This window comes from Microcebus murinus, chromosome 9 (assembly GCF_040939455.1).
Source record: "Microcebus murinus isolate Inina chromosome 9, M.murinus_Inina_mat1.0, whole genome shotgun sequence".
Taxonomy (NCBI): domain Eukaryota; kingdom Metazoa; phylum Chordata; class Mammalia; order Primates; family Cheirogaleidae; genus Microcebus; species Microcebus murinus.
Window position 1 is genome coordinate 69,362,501 of NC_134112.1, and position 20,000 is coordinate 69,382,500.

General features: G+C 32.4%; 1 protein-coding gene across 9 annotated transcripts in view; it reads left to right on the forward strand.

The window, feature by feature from the left end:
- The window catches only part of FOXP2 (forkhead box P2), a 536,491-nt gene that overhangs the window by 511,244 nt on the left and 5,247 nt on the right, over nt 1-20,000 (forward strand). For all 9 annotated transcript variants that reach the window (XM_076006560.1, XM_076006561.1, XM_076006557.1 and 6 more), the window contains 2 exons: nt 970-1,039; nt 1,815-1,978. In XM_076006560.1, the coding sequence (XP_075862675.1) occupies nt 970-1,039; nt 1,815-1,978 (234 nt within the window). The remainder of the gene's footprint in view (nt 1-969; nt 1,040-1,814; nt 1,979-20,000) is intronic.

Consider the following 20,000-nt stretch of genomic DNA (forward strand, 5'->3'; position numbering starts at 1 on the left):
CCTGCTTGTTTTTATATTATACCATAGCCTCTAGTAGAAGACAAAAGACTATATTAAAACAAATACTAATTTTCATATACTAGTTGTCCTGGAAGTACCTTTTTATTAAGAATTTATGAGGAGACTTTACAAAAATAATTATTTTCTTTCCCAAATACTCTTTATTTTCTAAACAAACTTTGTTATTTGGACCTGCCTTACTTTTGCCCCAACCATGACAGTTTTCTATACAATACAGTTGAGATGATCAAGATATGTTAGTTAACAAAATTACTGGCTGGGAAGTTTGAATTTTTATTTTTTTCTGGAGAACAAGGCTGCCAAACTTTAGTCAGAAATATAATGGAGCACATTTTGTACCTAATTAACTCCATGTAGCATTTACAGCTCTCTCCTAAACCACTACTGCCTTATGTGAAGAGATGACTGTAATGTATTTATCTACTATTGGCCCTTGAGTTTTGATTTCTGTAGTCAAGTATGTGCTAATTTCTGCATTCAAGAAATAGTTAATCCATTATGTTGTCATTTAATTAACTATGGTAATTTGTTATGTTAATTCATGGTGTTCTTGAAATTAACCATTAATTATTTCCTGATTGCATCAAATTGGTAATTGTGTTGTATATTTACATTTTTAAAATTTTATATGAATGTTGATCTTCTTGGAAATGAAACCTTCACATAGCTAGAAACAGGTTTAGAGATCCTCAAGGTCATGGCTCACTTTGCCTGCACACCATAGTCCAAAGTTTCACTCCTTATATTCCTGGCCCAAGTTGATATGTAATATGTGGACAATGATATATTTGAACTCTCTTACCTCATTTCTGTGGCCTTAGTTACATCCACTGTGGATTAGTAGTGTGAGACAACAAGTAAAAACATGTTTTTAGCTGAGATTATTGATATCCACATATTTTGTATTGTGACTTATTTGATCATTTTTATATATATTTTTTCTTCCAGAAGCCCAACCTTAGTAAAAAATATACCTACCAGTTTAGGCTATGGAGCAGCTCTGAATGCCAGTTTGCAGGTAATATCATTAAGTGCACGTTTCCATTATTGTTACCTTTGGATGTTTTGGGTTTTTTGTTTGTTTGTTTTTGCATGGATTTCTATTTAGGTAGGATTGTAATTGTTCTTAATAGTTGGTTTATCAACCAAGTAAGTTGTAGTACCTAGTACTGTAGAAAGCACTGGTTCTAATTCAAGCTACTTTTGATGTGAAGAAGCAAGAAGGACACCCTGTGGCAAAATCTGGAACACTCGTTTTTCCTGCAAATGCTAGATTGATAGAAGCTTTTGCAAATGCATGTGGCTATGCATTAATATTTATCCAGGCTGTCATAAATGATTTCACATCATAGTGTTGGGGAACATGGTGCTTGTGGCAAAAACTTTAAAGTTTAATTATAATATATAATTTTTATGCAGAGGAGGCAAATGTCAGGACTTCTTTATTTTGAGTTAAGTTCTGGTCATTTTTAAAAAGCAGAACAACTGCTTATATTAAACTACAATATTTTAACTACATGAGAGAATTAAGCATTTAATTATGCAAAAGGTTGAAACATGAGTGAGAAAGTTTGCTGTGAGAACTATTGTTTATGTTTTCACATCATACTTAATTTCCTTGCATCTCTGCCACAGTGGCCAATTAGGAGTTTTTGTCCATCCCCATACATTTTATTTAAATGCTTCTCAAATATCTGTATCATGATTTGAACCTGTTAAGGGAAGATAAATGTTTTAAAAATTATTTTAAAGGGCATTTTAAAAGTCATTTTACACCCTCTTCATTTCACCAGGCTGCCTTGGCAGAGAGCAGTTTACCTTTGCTAAGCAACCCTGGACTGATCAATAATGCATCCAGTGGCCTACTGCAGGCCGTCCACGAAGACCTCAATGGTTCTTTGGATCACATCGACAGCAATGGGAACAGCAGTCCAGGCTGCTCACCTCAGCCGCACATGTAAGTGTGGTTAACAGACTCCCTAAAGGGAAGAACCTGTGTTCACATGCTTCTAAAATTTAGTATTCTTCTGAAGTTTTTAATGTTATATAAGTTAAAAATGCAAGTTTAATTGGAGTTAAACTGTACCATGTTCATATATGAAAAAGTGTATCAAAATTAATTTTAATACACCTTTTAGATTTTCTCAAATGCCCTAAAATTATTGTCCTAGCAGTCCTCTACAAATTCTTAGTACTACTAATATTCTCTAGGGCATAAAGCAGCAGCTAAGATGAATCTACATCTTATGGGTCATTATCACAGTTTGGTTTGTATGGTGCAACAGGAATATTCATGATGGGATAAGTTGTTGTAATTTTTACTACTATTATAGGTCTCTAAACCATTTATGAACTGTAGTCAAGATATTGCCCATTTTTATAAACCGTAAAATGCAAAGTTTAACTGTTACCCACAGTTTACATAGAAGCTAGTAAAGTGTAACTTTTTGCCTATCTGATAAATCAGTGTAATTACATATTCAACTTTAATTACTGGTGCGTCTGTATTGGCAAGGTTTATATGTTATATTTTATGCAAGACTACGATTCCTATTAATATTTAGCAGCTAACTATATCATTAATTACTCTAAAATCTTTCCCCTACCATCTTTTTAATGGAGCTGAGAGAGTAGAAGTATTAAAAATTGATGTATTGTGGATTTCAGAAATGTGTATGACACTTTAAAAAATGCTTGGCCTTATTCAGTAGTGTCAAGCATATCAGTTTCTTGTTTACTAAAAAGTATTGACCCTAGTAGAACTTAGAATTCAGAAGGAAAAAATTAGAATCTGAGTGATGAAGTGTATACACCATTCAGCTGTTAGGAGGAGTTGTAACTTATGTCCATACCTCCTAGAGTTAGGCATCATATACTTCTAATTTCAAGTTATTGAGGTAAGATTAGTCCTTTCCTTCATTTTTATATTTTCTTTCTCTATTTTCCCATTAAATATCTGGTCAAAGATCTGAAAGAGAAATAAGACCTTTATATGTGCCAATTTTCATTTGACCTTTCACAAGATATTATTTTTGTTGACTTTTTAAATATTTTATTCTATTTGACATATTAATGTCTTTAAGATCATATGCCTAATTGCTTTATAGCACTTTTACTCTATCACCTTTGCAGAAAACACACTGTGAACATTAATGTGTTTTATCAGGTTCCAAACCATTACTTCTTCGAATTGGAAAAATTTGTCTTTTGGAAGTGTCTTTAGATGTATTAAATAATACAAAAGAAGTAATAAAACTCTAAGTAGAAAGAACATGAATATATGCTCTTGAGAGTAGCAGTACTCTAAAACAAGGAAAGTGAGCAATCAGACAAAAGTTTTTATATCCCCGCTTTATCCTATCAGCCATGCAGTGGGTAGCTTGAGGCCTTTTACTTTCAGCAGTTCTCCTGAGTATGCTAATGCTCACTCCCTGTATAAAATGCTAAAACAATAAAACTTTAAAGAGCAAACAAGAGTTAGATCCTGTTTTCCCTTTTTATAAAAAGACCTATTTCTGAGAAATAAAAGTGTTTAAGCGGTTGGTGCAACCCCCTGTGCTCATAATGCAGTATATAGGTTGTTATAAACCATGTATAGAGGATATGTAAAGAATTATTTTTTAAATGTCATTGTCCAGTGCTAAGAATATTAAAATAAAAATTAATGATTTAATAAAATAGTTTATTAAACAATATATTTTAGAATGTGAAATAATAATTAGGCTAAATTATGACATTATTAGGTTAATAGTATTTTTCAACTGGCAATTGCTATTTCAGATTTTTCATTTTATTATTAATTTAATTAAAGTTTAACTATGAAATATATCAGAAAAATAATAGTATGTGTAAAACAATATCTAAAAATTATATATTTAATATCTGATGTGCTGCTGCTATGAGTTTATAAAATTAAAATGTTCATATTTAATATAGTACACATATTATGCTTATATGAATTAGCATGTGACCAAGGCCGACATTTATTTTCAATAGATAAAAGGAAAGCTTTCCTCAGCTTGTTGGAAACAGATTTCAGAAAATATAAAAACTAGAGGGAACCCAAATTTTTTCTTTTTCTAAAATATATAAATTATAATCAGTTGTTTAATTATCTTGCTTATTGAGTCAATAATCATTCTTGTATCTGTTTCTGCTGCTATCATTAACTTTTTGTTTATTAGATGTCAAATATTGATGGAATGTCACTTCAGGATTCTGTATCTTTACCTTTATAGAGTCTTAAGATGCTTGTACTTAAATAATCTTAAGCCATTTTGTATATTTTATGAGGCAAAAGGAATATTAATCTAATTCTCTCAATCAAAATTTACTTGCATATAATTGAATGTATTTCAAAGTACTTTGGAAATTAAACAAAAGTGAAAGGATTTTTATAAGACATTTAAGTAGCACACCTATGCATCCTGAAATGAAATCATGGTACTTGTTTTGGAGAGGAGTTTTTATGCTGATGCAACTGTAAACAAGAGATAGGACGGCCTAATGGTATCAGTATATGGGCTCTGGTGCCAGATTGTCAGAGTTCCAAATCCTGATTCAGCACTTAATAGCCAAATGGGATTGGGCAGTTAGCAGTTATTTCTTCAGTTTTCTCAGCTAAAAATGAGGTAAGTAATATCATAAGATTCTTACAAATAAAATGAGTGCCTGGAACATAATAATTGCTCCTTGTGTCTCTCATAGTGTTGCATATGTAGGTACTGATTTTTACTACCTCTTGTAATACCTCATTGTCAGTATAAATGAGACTATAAACAATATAAAATCTTTTTTCTGTATTTTGCATGTTAATACTTTTTTTAAGGCACTCTATAATTTGTGGTTATTTTCCTTGACAGTTTTTCTTTTTCTCTTATCTCCTCTTATAATTCATGAAGTAAGCAGATCCATAATAGTGAAACAGTATAACACAGGTATTTATTATAGGGAGCATATTACTCAGAGTTAGTGAGATAAAGTATTCTTGAGATAAGAAAATGTTATCTGAAGTAGTAAGCAATGAACAATTCAAATAGAATATTACCAACCCAGAATCAGGAACCTCATGATATGTGCCTAGAAAACATTGAATACTGGGCTTCACAGAAATTTAGAATATATAAAGGAAAATAGAATTTAGAATATATGAAGTAGGACCAGACTGTTGAGTGACTTTTAATATATATCAAGCTATGGTGTTTATTTCAGTTGATATGGAGCTTATTAATGTTATAAGCTTGAGTTTGACACGTCAGAGCTTTGTTTTAGGAAGAGTAATCTGAAAGTATACTGAATGAACTATGACTTAATGAAACTCATGAGTGGTAGGATATTCTGGAATTGGGAGAGACTGCAAACAGAGATTAATTCTTGGTATGTAATGTCTGACTTAAGTACAGACCTGGGAGTAGAGAGCAAGGAATACTCACAAGAAGTGCTGTGAAAAACCAGAACAAGGCAACTGATTGAATGCTGGGAACAAAGAAGAAAATTAGGGGAAATTATAGCCACTTTAAAAGTCAAAGAGAAATAGAAGACACAAAAAGACAGGTTCAAAAGGGAAAATGAAGAATTCTGAATTTTATTTGAGGAATCTAAGAACCTAAGTATTCTTAGATTCAGGGAGAAACGTTGAAACTTTTTTTTTGTTTAATCTTTTTACTCAACTCCATGATAGTAAAACTCTACATGGTAGAATATGGGTACCTGAGGTTGGTAGAGACGTTTTAGAGCAGTAGAAAGTGTAGAATAGATATGGTATAGTGCTTCTTATAAATTGTTTGTGAACAAGTAATGCCAAATTATCACTCATATTCCATATTTTAACCCTTTCCTTCCACTCTAATTTTTACTTTCACAGTACCCTGAATGAAGGCTTTTGCCAGACTAGTGCATTTATTTTGCCTCAGACTATATATATGCCTTTCTGTTCTTCCTTTTTCAGCTTCTCCTCTGCTTTCACTTAATTAAATTCCTCTTTTCCTTATAGGACTAGTCCTATTTTTCCTGGAGGGTTTCCCAAGTCCTTTTGCTGTCAGGACATGCACTCTGCTCCATACCTCAAAAGAACTTGCTCCCTATACCATTATTTGGAGCTAACACTTTGTGTGTATGTATGAGTGTGTGCACACACGTGCATGTACATGTGTTCATGCATACATGTGTGCTTATTTTGCAGATATCCGTAGCTTAATGGCAAGTCTCTTAAGGACAGAGACTGTTTTCCATATATGATGGTACATGAAACCCCAAACACATTCTACTATATCAAGTAAGCATTCAATAGAAGTAGAATATTAATTATGAAGAATCAAATGGACATGACAATTGATTAGAAATGATTTGACTTCACAAGGTAATACTTATAAGAGTGAAATCCACAATTCTCTTAGAACCTGGAAGAAGGGAGAACAAAAGAGATTTAAGAAAGAACAGATAACAAAATATAATGTTTATCTTTATGAGGGAGCTAAGATATTTTTCTAAATATTGGTAGAGTGTACTTTTTAAATTTTATTTTAAATTTTAATTATTTAATTAATATGTATTTTACAACCATCCAAATTTATGTGAGTAGAAAGTGGCAGTCCCCCTCACCTCATTTGTGATTATCCTCCCAGAGTTTGTTAAATTTTATCTCTCTTGTTGAAAGCAAAATGAAAAATAAAGATTGAAATTCATGCAATATAAAACAGATGAATGTGCAATAGTATTGTAGCAAAAGGTAGGAAAGGTTTAAAGTCAGGTGAAATTTTATAGATTCTACACAATAATTTTTGAAACATTGACTCTTTTCAGTCAACTATTTGTTGATTCAAAGCAAATATTTGATTTTTTTTTAAATTGTTATTATTGATTTCTATTCAAAGAGTTGTAGAACTATCCATAGTAGGAAATGTAAAGTATATTTCCTTTAAGTGTCCAAGCTGAGTATCATTATCATTTATAGTATTCTTCCCTCATGTACCTTAATAACAATATTCCCTTATTATTTGGCTTTCCAGAGTTCGATAGAATATGGATAAAAATTACTTTAGCTTCCTGTTTTATACAGACATTTACCTCTAAAAAAACTACTTAAAATATTAGGATTGATGTTGTGCTTAAGCAGAAATAATTTAAACTTACTTTCTTCTTCCATATATTAGACTTACATGAACAAAACAGAGAAGAAAACATTTGGGCTAGACCTGGAAGGTGAACTCATCCTGATAGAATCAATCTATTTCCTATCGTCTTCCCAACCTAAGGCAAAAAGAGGAATTTAATGATGTGCCCACCATGTTTAGTTCAACTCAGTTGTTTCTTCATTATTAAACAATTATTTCTCCTGACTCGAAATAAGTTGCTCAGATTTGCCATTTTCTTCCTCTTATAAAATGTTAAATGAGATTCCAATTTTCATATTTTCAAATTTTGTTTCTAGAGATCAAAATCAGTGTTCTTCCCGTGCTGGTTTTGTATTGAGGGCTTTATGCACAAAGCCTCCCATTGTCATGTCGTTCTTCTTTCTGATTATTAGAGTCTCCTACTGTTGAGTTTTCAGATCATTTCTTATATGCCATTCCTGAATCCTTTTAGCCTCTATGTCATTTCAAAGTTCTACTTGCTAAATATTCTATACTAGTTGCAGATGATTATTATTTTCTCCTTCTTATTAAAGCAAATATTTGAAGCCTGAGAGGTAACCATCTTTTATATAGAATGTTAATATATTGGATATAAGATTTGAAAATAAATTTGTTGTGCCATTACGAAGCCAAAACATTAGAGTAAGGAAATAAAAGACTGAGATATCATTTAAAAGGAGTAATGTAGTATTATTTCAGGATTGCAATAGAGATTACATTTTTTTATTAACATGCCAAATCCATATTCTATGTGCCCCAAAACTTTTTATATATCACATATCCCAGTCATCTTCACAATATCCTCTGCTTCTTCAGAACCTCAGTTGTTAAATCATTCCAATGTTACACTTCAGCCTCTCCTGTCAATAGTATTTTGTCTCCACAGACAGCTAAAACAGACTTCTAGACCCCTACTTTTTAAACAGTATTGAAAGTCTAAACTGTGAATTGTCATAAAACATAATAAAAATATTCACATATATAATATTACCTTTCTTCCTTCTATTCTCTTTGGCTGCCCTAAAATTTAAATTGCTATTTGTAGGCACATGTAGAATTTGCAGATCCTACACCTTTGGTTGGTGATATTTTATATAAAATCCCTACAGATCTTAGATCTCTCTGTGGACAAAAGCATTTGAAATTGGAGTGGCTCTGTATTTCAGAGCAAAGCAGTTGAAAGTGACTGACAACTTGAGCAAGTGAAATGTTCTCCCTCATTGTTTTCATTCCTGTTAAGCCTGCACTATTTTTGCTGATGTTTTGGATCATTATGTTGCATTATGAAACTCTAAACATAAAAGCATTTTTTTGGTCTCACATACGTTTTCACAGATTTTCTAAATAACAATTTCTCAGTCACCTTTGATTTTTTTTTTTCCCTAACATTTCTGGGCCTCTTATAATTTTGTTCTGATTTAATTCCATTTTTATTTAATCTCTAAACTTTTTCATTAACTTTGCTAGTTAGCTTTGAGATCTCTTTCCAAAGTGATTGTACAGAACTTATGATTATGCCAGCTCTTTATCATCTCATCTTTTTTTTTTTTTAAGTGCTACAAGTGTGGATCAGTAGCTGCTGTTCTTTTTTACATTATTCCAGGCCCCATGTGTGGCACTTACAACTCATTCCAGTTCCTCTTAATAAAAAGATCCTCCTAGAGATACAGTGCCTTCAGCTAAAAAGTGTTGTATCCCCACCGTGCCAATTGTGGAAATTTGTGGGTTCCTATAGGGTTTTGAAGGATTTTTATAGAACTATACAGATGATATCTGACATCCGTGGTGTGAATTCCCACAATTTAGGCTAAGCGTGTCAGAAAACTTTTAGCTGACAGTTTTGTAGCTTACTGCTTCTGTTTTATATCTAAAGAACATAACTTTATTAGAGGATACATCTTTATTTGCACTAACACTATTTAAGCCTTAATTTTTTTTTCTAAGGGTCAAAAGTCATTGAATTGTTAAAGAATGAATATTGCTTCAGTCTAATTTTTTTCTACTTTTAGTACCAAGGGAAAAAAATTAAAGCTTTTACATACTCTTATGGTATTTTAATTTCAGCTTTTGACGGAGGTTGAGAAGTGGATGTATATTCGGTAACTATAGGCATTTTATTAGTAAAGATATTTATTTCATAAAGTCAACTATCATTTCAGAATATTACTTCATGTGAAGGTAATTTATATGGTAAGAAGTTGTATCAGTCCAGGCCCGGTGGCTCACGCCTGTAATTCTAGCGCTAAGAGGCCAAGGAGGGAGGATCGCTCAAGGTCAGGAGTTCGCAACCAGCCTGAGGAAGAGTGAGACACCACCTCTACTAAAAATAGAAAGAAATTAATTGGACAACAAAAAATATATAGAAACATTAGCCGGGCATGATGGTGCATGCCTGTAGTCCCAGCTACTCGGGAGGCTGAGGCAGAAGGATCACTTTAGCCCAGGAGTTTAAGGTTGCTGTGAGCTAGGCTGATGCCACGGCATTCTAAGTTGTTTTAATATATGTTAAAATTTACCATATAACTACCACATTTTACCTGAATATTTCAACACCAACAAACACAGTTTAAAATATAGGGTTACTATATTCCAAAGCAGTTTCTATCATTAGGATAGAATTCAATAATTTGTGTAATTTATATAAGCAAAAGATGATCAAATAGTGTAATATAACTAGTAGAAATGAACATTCTTTAATTTGCTCAACATTATCTTTATTTTGAAAACAAAATGGAGTAACATCAGCACGGTACTTAAAAGGCAGGAAGAAAAGTAGTTATTGGTCACACACTGTTATCTTACTGTTGATAGTATTTGCAACATTAAATCTAAAGTCCCTTTTGTTAATTAGAAAATCAGAGAAGGACATAATGTACTACATTAGAATAAAAGGTACATATATTTTACTCCCTATTCCATTCTTATTTATAGAACTCACAGAGATAACTAAGCATAGTTCAGAAGAAAACTGGTGCTTAAGGTCTATAACTTAATTTGAACAAAGGAATAATTTCAGCACAGAACATATGCAATCCAGGTAGGAAACAGTTTCTGTAAAGATATCCTAAGAGAAAGCTTCACCAAGAGCCAGCAGTGGACGGGGAACATCCCATCAGAGCAGTTTGATAATGGGAAATAGAGCAGAAAAATGGGTGAGCCACATTCAAGAGTGCTAGCCACAGACTTAGGGCCCAACAAAATAACACTTCAAGGTCAAGATCTTCAAGGAACCAGAACCCAAGTTATCTAACAGGTGATTAGAGAGAAACTGAGACATAGACCCCATTCACTCATGTCACCCATCCCATTTCTAACTGAATCTTTGTCCAAGAAATAAGACAAAACCCACAACTTGGGGATTAATACTTCAAAGGAGAATTAGAGCAGCAGCAATGCCAACTTAATAGCCAAATGTCAAGATGTAATTTAGACTTTTCCTTTATTTCTCTGGCCAACAGATTTGAAATATAAAGGTCATTAGATCTAGAGCTGTGTGTATATTGAAAGTTTTCATTTATGAGACACAACATGGAATGGTAACAGTTGTACATCAATGGGCAACTAATTCGATTCTGAGATTGGGTACAATATATTTGTACTCATCAATGATAAAAGTAATTACATCCATATTTTCATTTTATTACAACTGTTTTGGTCACATCTATCACTTTTGTAAATTCAAAGAGACTGGTAAATCTTAAGGAATTTTGTTTTTGTTTTTTTTTTAAATCAGCACTACAGCAAAACTATCTGAAATCATTTGGGAATTAGCCTTTAAATCATGTAAAATCTAGTTTCTTTAAACAATGTTGCATAAATTTCAATATAATGTTGAAGATAAGGGCAGGAAATCTTAGAGAAATTTTTTTAACTCATAAATTTGTAAGCATTTAATAATATAATCTCAGAATGTATAAAGCAAAAAACAACAGAACTAAAAGGAGAAATAAATTGTTAGTCATATGAGAGACTTTTAATATACCTCTTTCAGTAATTGATAGAACAAGCAAACAAACAAAAATGGCCATAAAGATTTTAAAATTTGAACAGCATGTTGAGAAATTTTGATATACATATATATACATGTAATTTATAAAATTGTGTTTCATTAACCTTAACCCACTTTTTTGTTATATTTTTTAGAACTGGTATTGACTTTAAATGGGACTTTGGAGTTCCACCTTGGGGTAGGATATATGGAGACATAAGATAGAATTATAAACTGCATTATTAAGAATGGAAATATGTCTTAGAAAGAAAACTTCTGTTACAATTATCTGAAAATAATATTCCTTTGCAATCAAATGCTAAATGGCTGTATTTTTTAGAAAATAAAATAAGGGATAATAAGATTTGTTAAATATATTAGTATTAAAGTTGTATTCTGGCTTTAAGATGAAAATTAAAACTTATTTGGCTGTTTATCTTTAGCTAGGAAGAAAAGCTATGGGAAATTTAGTGGGGTATTTTCTACTTATATCATGGATAAAGCCAACTATACAAGGTATATATGGAATGGGGAGTCATTGTTCACTCTAATTTTTGAATCCCCTTTTTCACAGAATTCATTTCATATCTTCAAAACCCCAATATTTATATAGTAAGCATGAGGGTTTTGCCATTTGCAAAGTGGAACTAATTGAAGGAAAATTGATTCAAACACATATGAAATTAATAGTTAAAATGCTAATCATATGCTTTTATTATTTTAAACGGTTAGATACTAATATTTATCATTATTCATTCAACAGCCCTTTGCAAAGTACTAAATAAAGATTGTAGATGGTTAAAAGGAAACCTTATCTTGTCCTGGCATTTTCTTTTATCTAGAAAATTGTTGATTCTATTTTGTGAAATAGTCAAAACATTTGCAGATCAATGGAGAGCATATGACTGTAGCAATACTCAGTCTATTCTGATATTTTTAAATGTTATTAATCAACAATTAGGGCCTAACAGCAAATAAGAGACAAAGAAAATTTGTATGATTGTAAACATTATCTGTTAGAGTTAATTCATGTATTCCACATAAGTTAAAGATATCCAAACAACACGTAAGTTGAGATAAGAATCAAGACATTCTAAAATCAAAGACTTGAGCAAGTCTATATTGAGTAGAAAATAGATGCATGGTTTAAGGCCACACATATTTAAGTACATTCAATGTGTTTCTTAAAGTACTGTGTGTATAAGTTCATTTTACTGTATAAAAATTGCCATACTGGGTCAAATAAAATCAGTTTCCATAGTAAAATTGAAGCATCTGAACCCTAACACTGTTTCCGAAGATAGCTTTTTGAGTATTATCTGGAGAGTAACTTTTTTTTTATAGTAATGATGTACGATTACTGATAGAAGTATGTTATAGCCTTAAGGTGTGCTAGAGCAAGAGAAAAGGTTAAAAAACAATTTTTATGGGACTTTTAAAAAGATTTATCTTTTTTTATAAAAATATGCTTGTTACTCTTAATAGGTATACTATGTTAAATGTATTGAAAATTTTCTCAAATATCTAGGATTATAAAAAGAAAACATGTAAAAGAAGTGGCTGTAATGAGTAAAACACATAAAAATAATTTTAATCTAGGCGACCATTTAGTATTGACTTGTAAATGTTTGGTAAAATCAACCTTACGCTGCCTGAAATTGCCCATATTGTAGACATGGGCCATCAATCATAAGATTTTCTTCACAGCATTTTTTGACATTTATTAAAAAAATTAAGACAAAATTTTTATTGTTAGGTTCATGGCACTGATAAATGTTATATTTGTAAAAAGGCCTGATCAAATTTACATTGTGCCACTGAATCATGAATGGTGACAGTATGTAAATGTTTTAATTGTCACATTTGGTAATATCTAAATAAGCAAAGAAGAGAAAACACTGTTGTAATTCTACCATCTAATGTCTATTGACTGAAGTAGATTTTGAACATGTCAGTTTAAGAAAATTTTATTTATAGTACCTTTTTATTGAAGAAAAACAGGAACAGTTTATAGCTGCGGTCCCTAACCCCAGGGGGCAGACCAGTATGAGGGGGTGGCCTGTTAGGAACCCTGGCTGCACAGCAGGAGGTGAGCAGCAGGTGGTGAGCCAGCAAAGCTTCGCCTGTATATACAACCACTTCCCAACGTGGGCATCACCGCATATATTCCGCCTCTTCTAAGATCAGCAGTCGCATTAGATTCTCATAGGAACGCGAACCCTAATGTAAACTGTGCAGTGGGGATGCAAAGGAATCTAGGTTGCACGTTCCTTATGAGAATCCAATGCCTGGTGATCTGAGGTGGAGCTGAGGAGGTGATGCTAGTGCTGGAGAGCAGCTGCAAATACAGATAATCATTAGCAGAGGGTTTGACTGCACAATAAATGGAATACACCTGAATCATCCTGAAATCATCTCTCCCCCTCTCTAGTCTGTGGAAAAAGTGTCTTCCATGAAACCAGTCCCTGGTGCCAAAAATGTTAGGGACCACTGGTTTATAGGACCTTTTGCTTAGTCTTGAATAAGGAGAAAGTGAATACAATTTACATTCCTTTAGGGAATATACTGTCTGACCGCAATCTAAAACGATAAACTTTCCCATTATAATTTGACTCTTTCCTTTAGGGTGTAGGCAAACATTAACATTTTTTTTGCCTTTCTTTGGTGCCTTAGCTACTTATAAATTTCACAATGAAAGAAGCAGCACATTTCTTTAGGCAACGAATCAGTCTATCGTTGTAGCTAGTTCTCCATGTTTTTGGTGTATGTCATTACTGAGGGTGGCTATAAAACTGAGAAAATAAATTAAATTAATACTAGAGTATAAAAACAACTGCTACTTTGCAGTTCCTTCAAGAAGAGGTTTGAAAGGTTGAAAAATCTAGAGATGAGTTTCATTCATTTAAGTTGAAAAAGCATAAATTAAGCACATATTTTGTGCAACACACTCTGCTAGGAACTGGAATATAATCTGTATCTACAGAGGTAAAACTCTGAGGGATAAATACATAGATAGTGTTACAGACCAAGTGAAAGTATAAAGAGAGTTGTAAACAAATTGTGAAGTCAAAGATGTAAGCATACACATGCACAAAGGCAATTAGGAAGACTTCATGGAGAGTGTAGCTTTGTGTTAGGCTTAACATGAAATCACTTTTTAGGTTGAACTTTATGAAATTGTTGACATTTGACTGTTTTTTGCCTACAAAAATGGCAGTCTTAAATGTATTGACCTAGTATTAGTCAGAGATGAGAAAAGACAGTATAGATGGGAAAGATATGAGGATATGAGCAAAGATGACTAAAACATTCAAAGAATAGATAATAACTTTTTTTTGCCTCAGCATGAGCAATCTACCCAGAGAGGAATACCTACAGGATGAGATTGGACAGGGGTTTGGAAGCCATGTCTTATAGTCTGTTAATCTCCAACCTAATGATATGTTAGGGGCATTTTAAAAATTCATCAATTATTTGGAGATACTCTATAAGCCCCTCAAGAGTTTGCATGTTACCTACTTTTAAAAAGGCTTACCTCTTTCCTTTTTTGCCACTTTTCTCTGGAAATAGATTATTATTTTTTTTTCACTTGAGAAAGTAGTGACATTTTATGCTCTTTTCTTTAAATATTGTTTTCAAATATATTTTTTCTGTAAAATGATATAAGAAAACAGATGAAAAATTAAAAATAAATAAAATTTCTTGATACCAAGTATCAATATTATTGTGGCCACTATTGCTAATAACATTTTAATCACAAAGAGAACTGTGGTGAAATTCGTTTTCAACATCTTTTCACTTTCCCTCCTCTTTGAGCAATTAAAACAACAAATATAAAAATTCATCAAAATTGCATGAGTTATGAAAAGTTCAGATATGTTTGAACTTTTAGTATTTTGACAAAGATTTAGGCTCTTCTGTCTCCTTGGTTGAGTATAAAGGGAAGTATTTCACACATATATAAATTTAAGAGTAATATACACAAGATATTTTACTCCAAAACCTATACATACCCTAAATTCTTCATTTCTTTCCACCATTTCTGTCCTTCTACCTTAGTTCTAAGAATCATTTCCTTATTACATTGTTTTAGTGATCTCCTGACTGGTAACCCTACCTCCACTGTCCTACACTCAGTCTACACTTTGCAAATTAACCTTCCTAAAACTCTTCTATCTTTTCATTCTTCTGCCCCAAAACTATCAACAGCCCTTCAGCTGGTAAAGATTAAATTTCAACTTTGTAAAATGAAACTCAAGGCCCTTCATCATCTGACCTTATTCTACTTTTCTAACATTGTTTTTTATTACCACCCCTCCTTCCCTCATGGCCTCAGTGTACTCTCAGGATTCCCATAACATGTCAAATATTCTCCATTTTCCCCATTTTCACTCAGAATATCCTTTCTCTCATCTCTGTATAATGAAAGTTTTCACATATGTCAAAGCCTACCTGAAGCGATACCTCCTTCTTTCATAGAGCACTCACGGATCACATTGTCAGAATTTTTTCCCCTTTCATAACACTTCATCTACTATGGCATTGATCACATTCTGCCTTGTATCAAAGTTATTTGTGTATATGTCTTACTTCCTCTATTAGACTGAAAACTCCATGAGAAAAGGAACCCTTGTCACTATCAGCCCCTAGACCAATGGTTTATATGCAGTGTCTATTGGCTGGAATTTTTTTCCCACTTCTAAAAAGAAGTAACTTTTATTCTCCTAAAACTACTTCAATTTTAGTTATTGACTTTGCAGCTCCCTCAGGGAATAATAACAGACTTTCTATCTCTCCATCATTAAATAGTTCTGTTTCTTTAATTATAAAAGAAGTTCCAAATATCTTTCTAATTCTCCCCAGTGCTGTTCTTATCAAATTAGGAGATAGCTATGCCTTCTTAAGCAAGAAACATAAAGCAGTGATATTCTGTAGTAAATAATAGGTAGTGGACAAAAAAAAAAAATAGTTGAATTAGAAGTCTTCTATTTCATGGACAGAATTTGTATTTTTTCCTCCTTTTCATTCCTGAGTTTTTAAAAAACTAAGTCCTTGATGTTTCAAATGTTTTCGTCTGGTTTATTCCTGGGAACAACTAATTCTATTTGTTTAAAGTAGTTTCCACTTTGTTTAGTATTAAGGGCTTTAGCAAGGACTGAAGTTTAATCTGTTCAAAAAAAAAAAAAAAAAAAACAACCTCAAATTCTGAAGCTGAAAAAAGTAGTAAACAAATTTCAAATCAGTTGGAGAAAAATGACATCATGAATGTCTGAACCATCTAGAATTAGATTTTGAATCCAGAAAGGGTTTTATCACCAGGATAGTCAAGAATTTCTCTCTTATGTTCATCTGAACTTGCTCTGACTTTACTGTCTTTAATGAATTCCATTGGGAATACATATGTTATTTTAATGCTGTTAGAACATTGGAAATCTTCTTAGTGGCAAATAATCATTCTCAGCTGTTAACTCTTTCTGTATCACTTAATTGCTACTTAGGACCCTTAGAATTGGCAATCTTGTAGTTTTTGAGTATATACTCCTCTCATGCTAGAGTACACATTCTTTGATACATGTTAAAAGCCTTACAATGCCTTAAATAGTGGAGATACTCAATAAATTTTTGTTAAGTTAATGATTGGCAATAGGAGATAATGGTAATATGTTATTGAATTTTCCCGTCAAAGTGAGATTGATGCTGTCTACATCATTACAGATACAGAGGACTTTACTCAATCCACAGTATAAAGGAATTTCTGGCAGAAAAAATTGTTTTCTAACACACATACACACACACACACACATATATATATAGTTACATCTCTGAAAAATTTTTATTGTTTAGTCATTTAAAAGCTATTTGAGATTTCTCTAACTGAATGTATATTATCAGAAATTCATAAGCTCCAACATAAATAGCAAATGTGATGTGGGCATGGCCCATTCAATGCATGTATGTTAATGATTTTAATGACAAGCTAATGATGAGGCCTGTGATGAATGACTGAAGAGAATAAATGTAGGAGTTCTTTGTACAAAGCATTTCAGTGGTGGCCCTTCTACTTCGAAATTTAGTTTCCTGTGTTGATCTAAATGTAACCTGAGACATAACCTGGGCTTTTGGCTGAGTATTTTAGTGATCCAAAATGTGTTGGTAAATAAGTTTTTGAAATAATTATAGCAATATGTTATGTTATTTTGTTCTTTTATTACTTTAAATATACTTTTAAGGAAATATAGATCATCATTAATAACACTAATGCCTGTCATTTGGTATGTGAGGTAAATAATGTTTTCATTTTGTGACTTTCCTGATACAGTAATAAAAATCCCACTTTGGGTAGTGGGAGTAAAGTATTTTTAGAGCTAATTAAGCTCATACAATGTTTAAAATTTATTTATATCATATCTTCTTCTTCAAAAAATATATAAGGTTATAATTGTATCATAACTGTATCTAATGTTTATTAGTCACTTATGACCCAGGCACTGTTTCAGGTGTTTTCCATATATATGAAATAATTTAATCCTCATAACAAATGTATTAGGTAGGCACTTTTTGTCCCTGCACTATGGGTAAGGAAACAGAGGTAGAGAGAGGTTAAGTAGCTCCCTCAAGGTCACGTAGCTAGGAAGTAAAAGAGGCAGACTTCAAACCTGAGCATTTTATCCTCAAAGCCCACTATATTCTTAACCACTTAACCACTGCTGCATGACTAAAGATTATAAATGAGGTGCCTAAACTATTCAGTATTACTTTATGCCATACTTACAAGTTAATCAAAATACTAAGTACATAAAATTTATTGTGCTAAATTACACCTTTATAATTAAAAACCTTTAGATAATTCCACCTGAGGAGAGGATCCATAATAAAGAAATGGTGAGCACAGAAGAAAGAGGGAGTTTCTTTAAAGGGATTCTTTTATTTTATTTGAATTGTTAGGAATGTTTCTATGGTGGAAGGAAGCATTTTTTCCAGGAAGAAAACCTAATTATCCTATGATGGTATATAACACATAGCACCTCGAAGAATTTGGGAAAATGAACACTACAGAGATATCCACTTTTTCTTTCAGAAATAAATTAAATGGCTCTCATATCCTGTAATGGGGACAAGAAGAGAAAGATATTGCTAATGGCCATAAGAAGAGACTAATTTCCTATTCATCTTGCAACCCACAAAAGGCATGTGGTTTCATTGTGTACCATTTCTTTTGAATTGGCATACAACATGACAAGTGAAAACATGGAGCACTTTGAGTTCCAAAAATAAGAAACCTAATAAAAATAGAGATAATTATAATAGAAATTTTATTTTTTTAAAGGATTCTACCAATAGGTGCTATCATTTTCAAGCAGTTTTATTCTCTGGGATGCTCAAACTTCTCTTTCTACTTTTTATTTCTTTCTCTGACATTGTATTGGTGACAATTAGATCTTTTAAAAAATGAACATTAGTAATTATTGACTTTGGTTTGGTTTATTATAGTAAATTGAGAGCCTAACATGGTAGCCATTAGGGAAATTTTTATTTACATCTTTCCTAGCTCCGATATCTTTTTCACTAATTCTGAATGAAAAGAATTCCAAGAATATTAAATTCCAAAGAGAAATTTTCCCTTTTAGAATTAGTGCAAATGAAACTTAATGGCACCTAATTTATTCAATCAGCATGTGTTTACTGGGTGTTTGCTATGTGTAAGTTTTCCTAATCTGTGAAGTTCACAGTCCAATTGGCAAGACAAGGTACAACTACCACTAGAAAGAGTTAAGTGACATTGTATGTGATTAAGACAACATGAGATGGCAGAAATAACAAGCTTCCAAGAAACATTCTAGAGGCCAGTGTGTGTATTAATCCTGGCTGTGCCTCTACTGAAACACTTGGAAAGTCACTTATTTTCTGATATGAAAAATGGGAACATTAAATAAGAATATCTTTATGTTGATACAGTTTTAGGATTCAAAGATTTTGTAGTTTTGAGCATCAGAATTATCAACAAAAGTGTTTTGGAGGGTTACAGTAGAAAATCAGTGCAAGTTGGACAGGTCAAACAAAACCTTTAGGGAGTATACATGATATGAGTTTGTCCTTGTATGGTAGACAGGATGTGAAGAGGTAGAACAAGGTAGAAGGGACTTCCAGGTTATGTATACACATGGAGATTTGATAGGGAAAGCACAGACTGAGTCAGCGTGAAGAATGACTTGGAGTAGGGACTGAGCACAATGTTTCTAAGATGATGTTTTGAGTCTGGAATAGAAGTTATTCGGAAATACTGTTGTACATAGGTAGGTTGAGGCCAGATCATAGGTTTTTGAGAATGGTTGAAGGGTCTTGGCTTAATCCTGTTTCAGCCCCTGTGTCTCAGTTCAGACATATTCTTATGCAGAGCAGTGACATAATAAAATAAAGATTTTGTGTATTAAAATTTTCTGAGAATGCAATGAAAAGTACCTTTATAATGATCCTGTAAAAGTTTTTTTCTCTGTGTGTTTGTTTTTGAATGATACACCCTACTTGTTATTCTTCTTTATTAAGAACTTGAGACTTTATCACAAGGTACTTTATTCTAATAAAATCCAACCCAGTAACCCAGATGAACCAGATACACACAATATTATAGTGCTTTAGCTGAGGAGGTGGTAGAAGAAGAGCAGAGGATTAGGAAACAGAGTAGGGGGGCCACCTGGGTCTTCTCAGAGCAAGAGTATTAAAACACACTACAATGCAAGAGGTCAAATCTTTAGCTAAAATTATAGGATGTCCAAAATAATGTTAATTTACTCAGGGGCAACAGTGCTAGATATCTATGTATATATCTTAACAGTTACTCAATATCTATTTAGAAATAT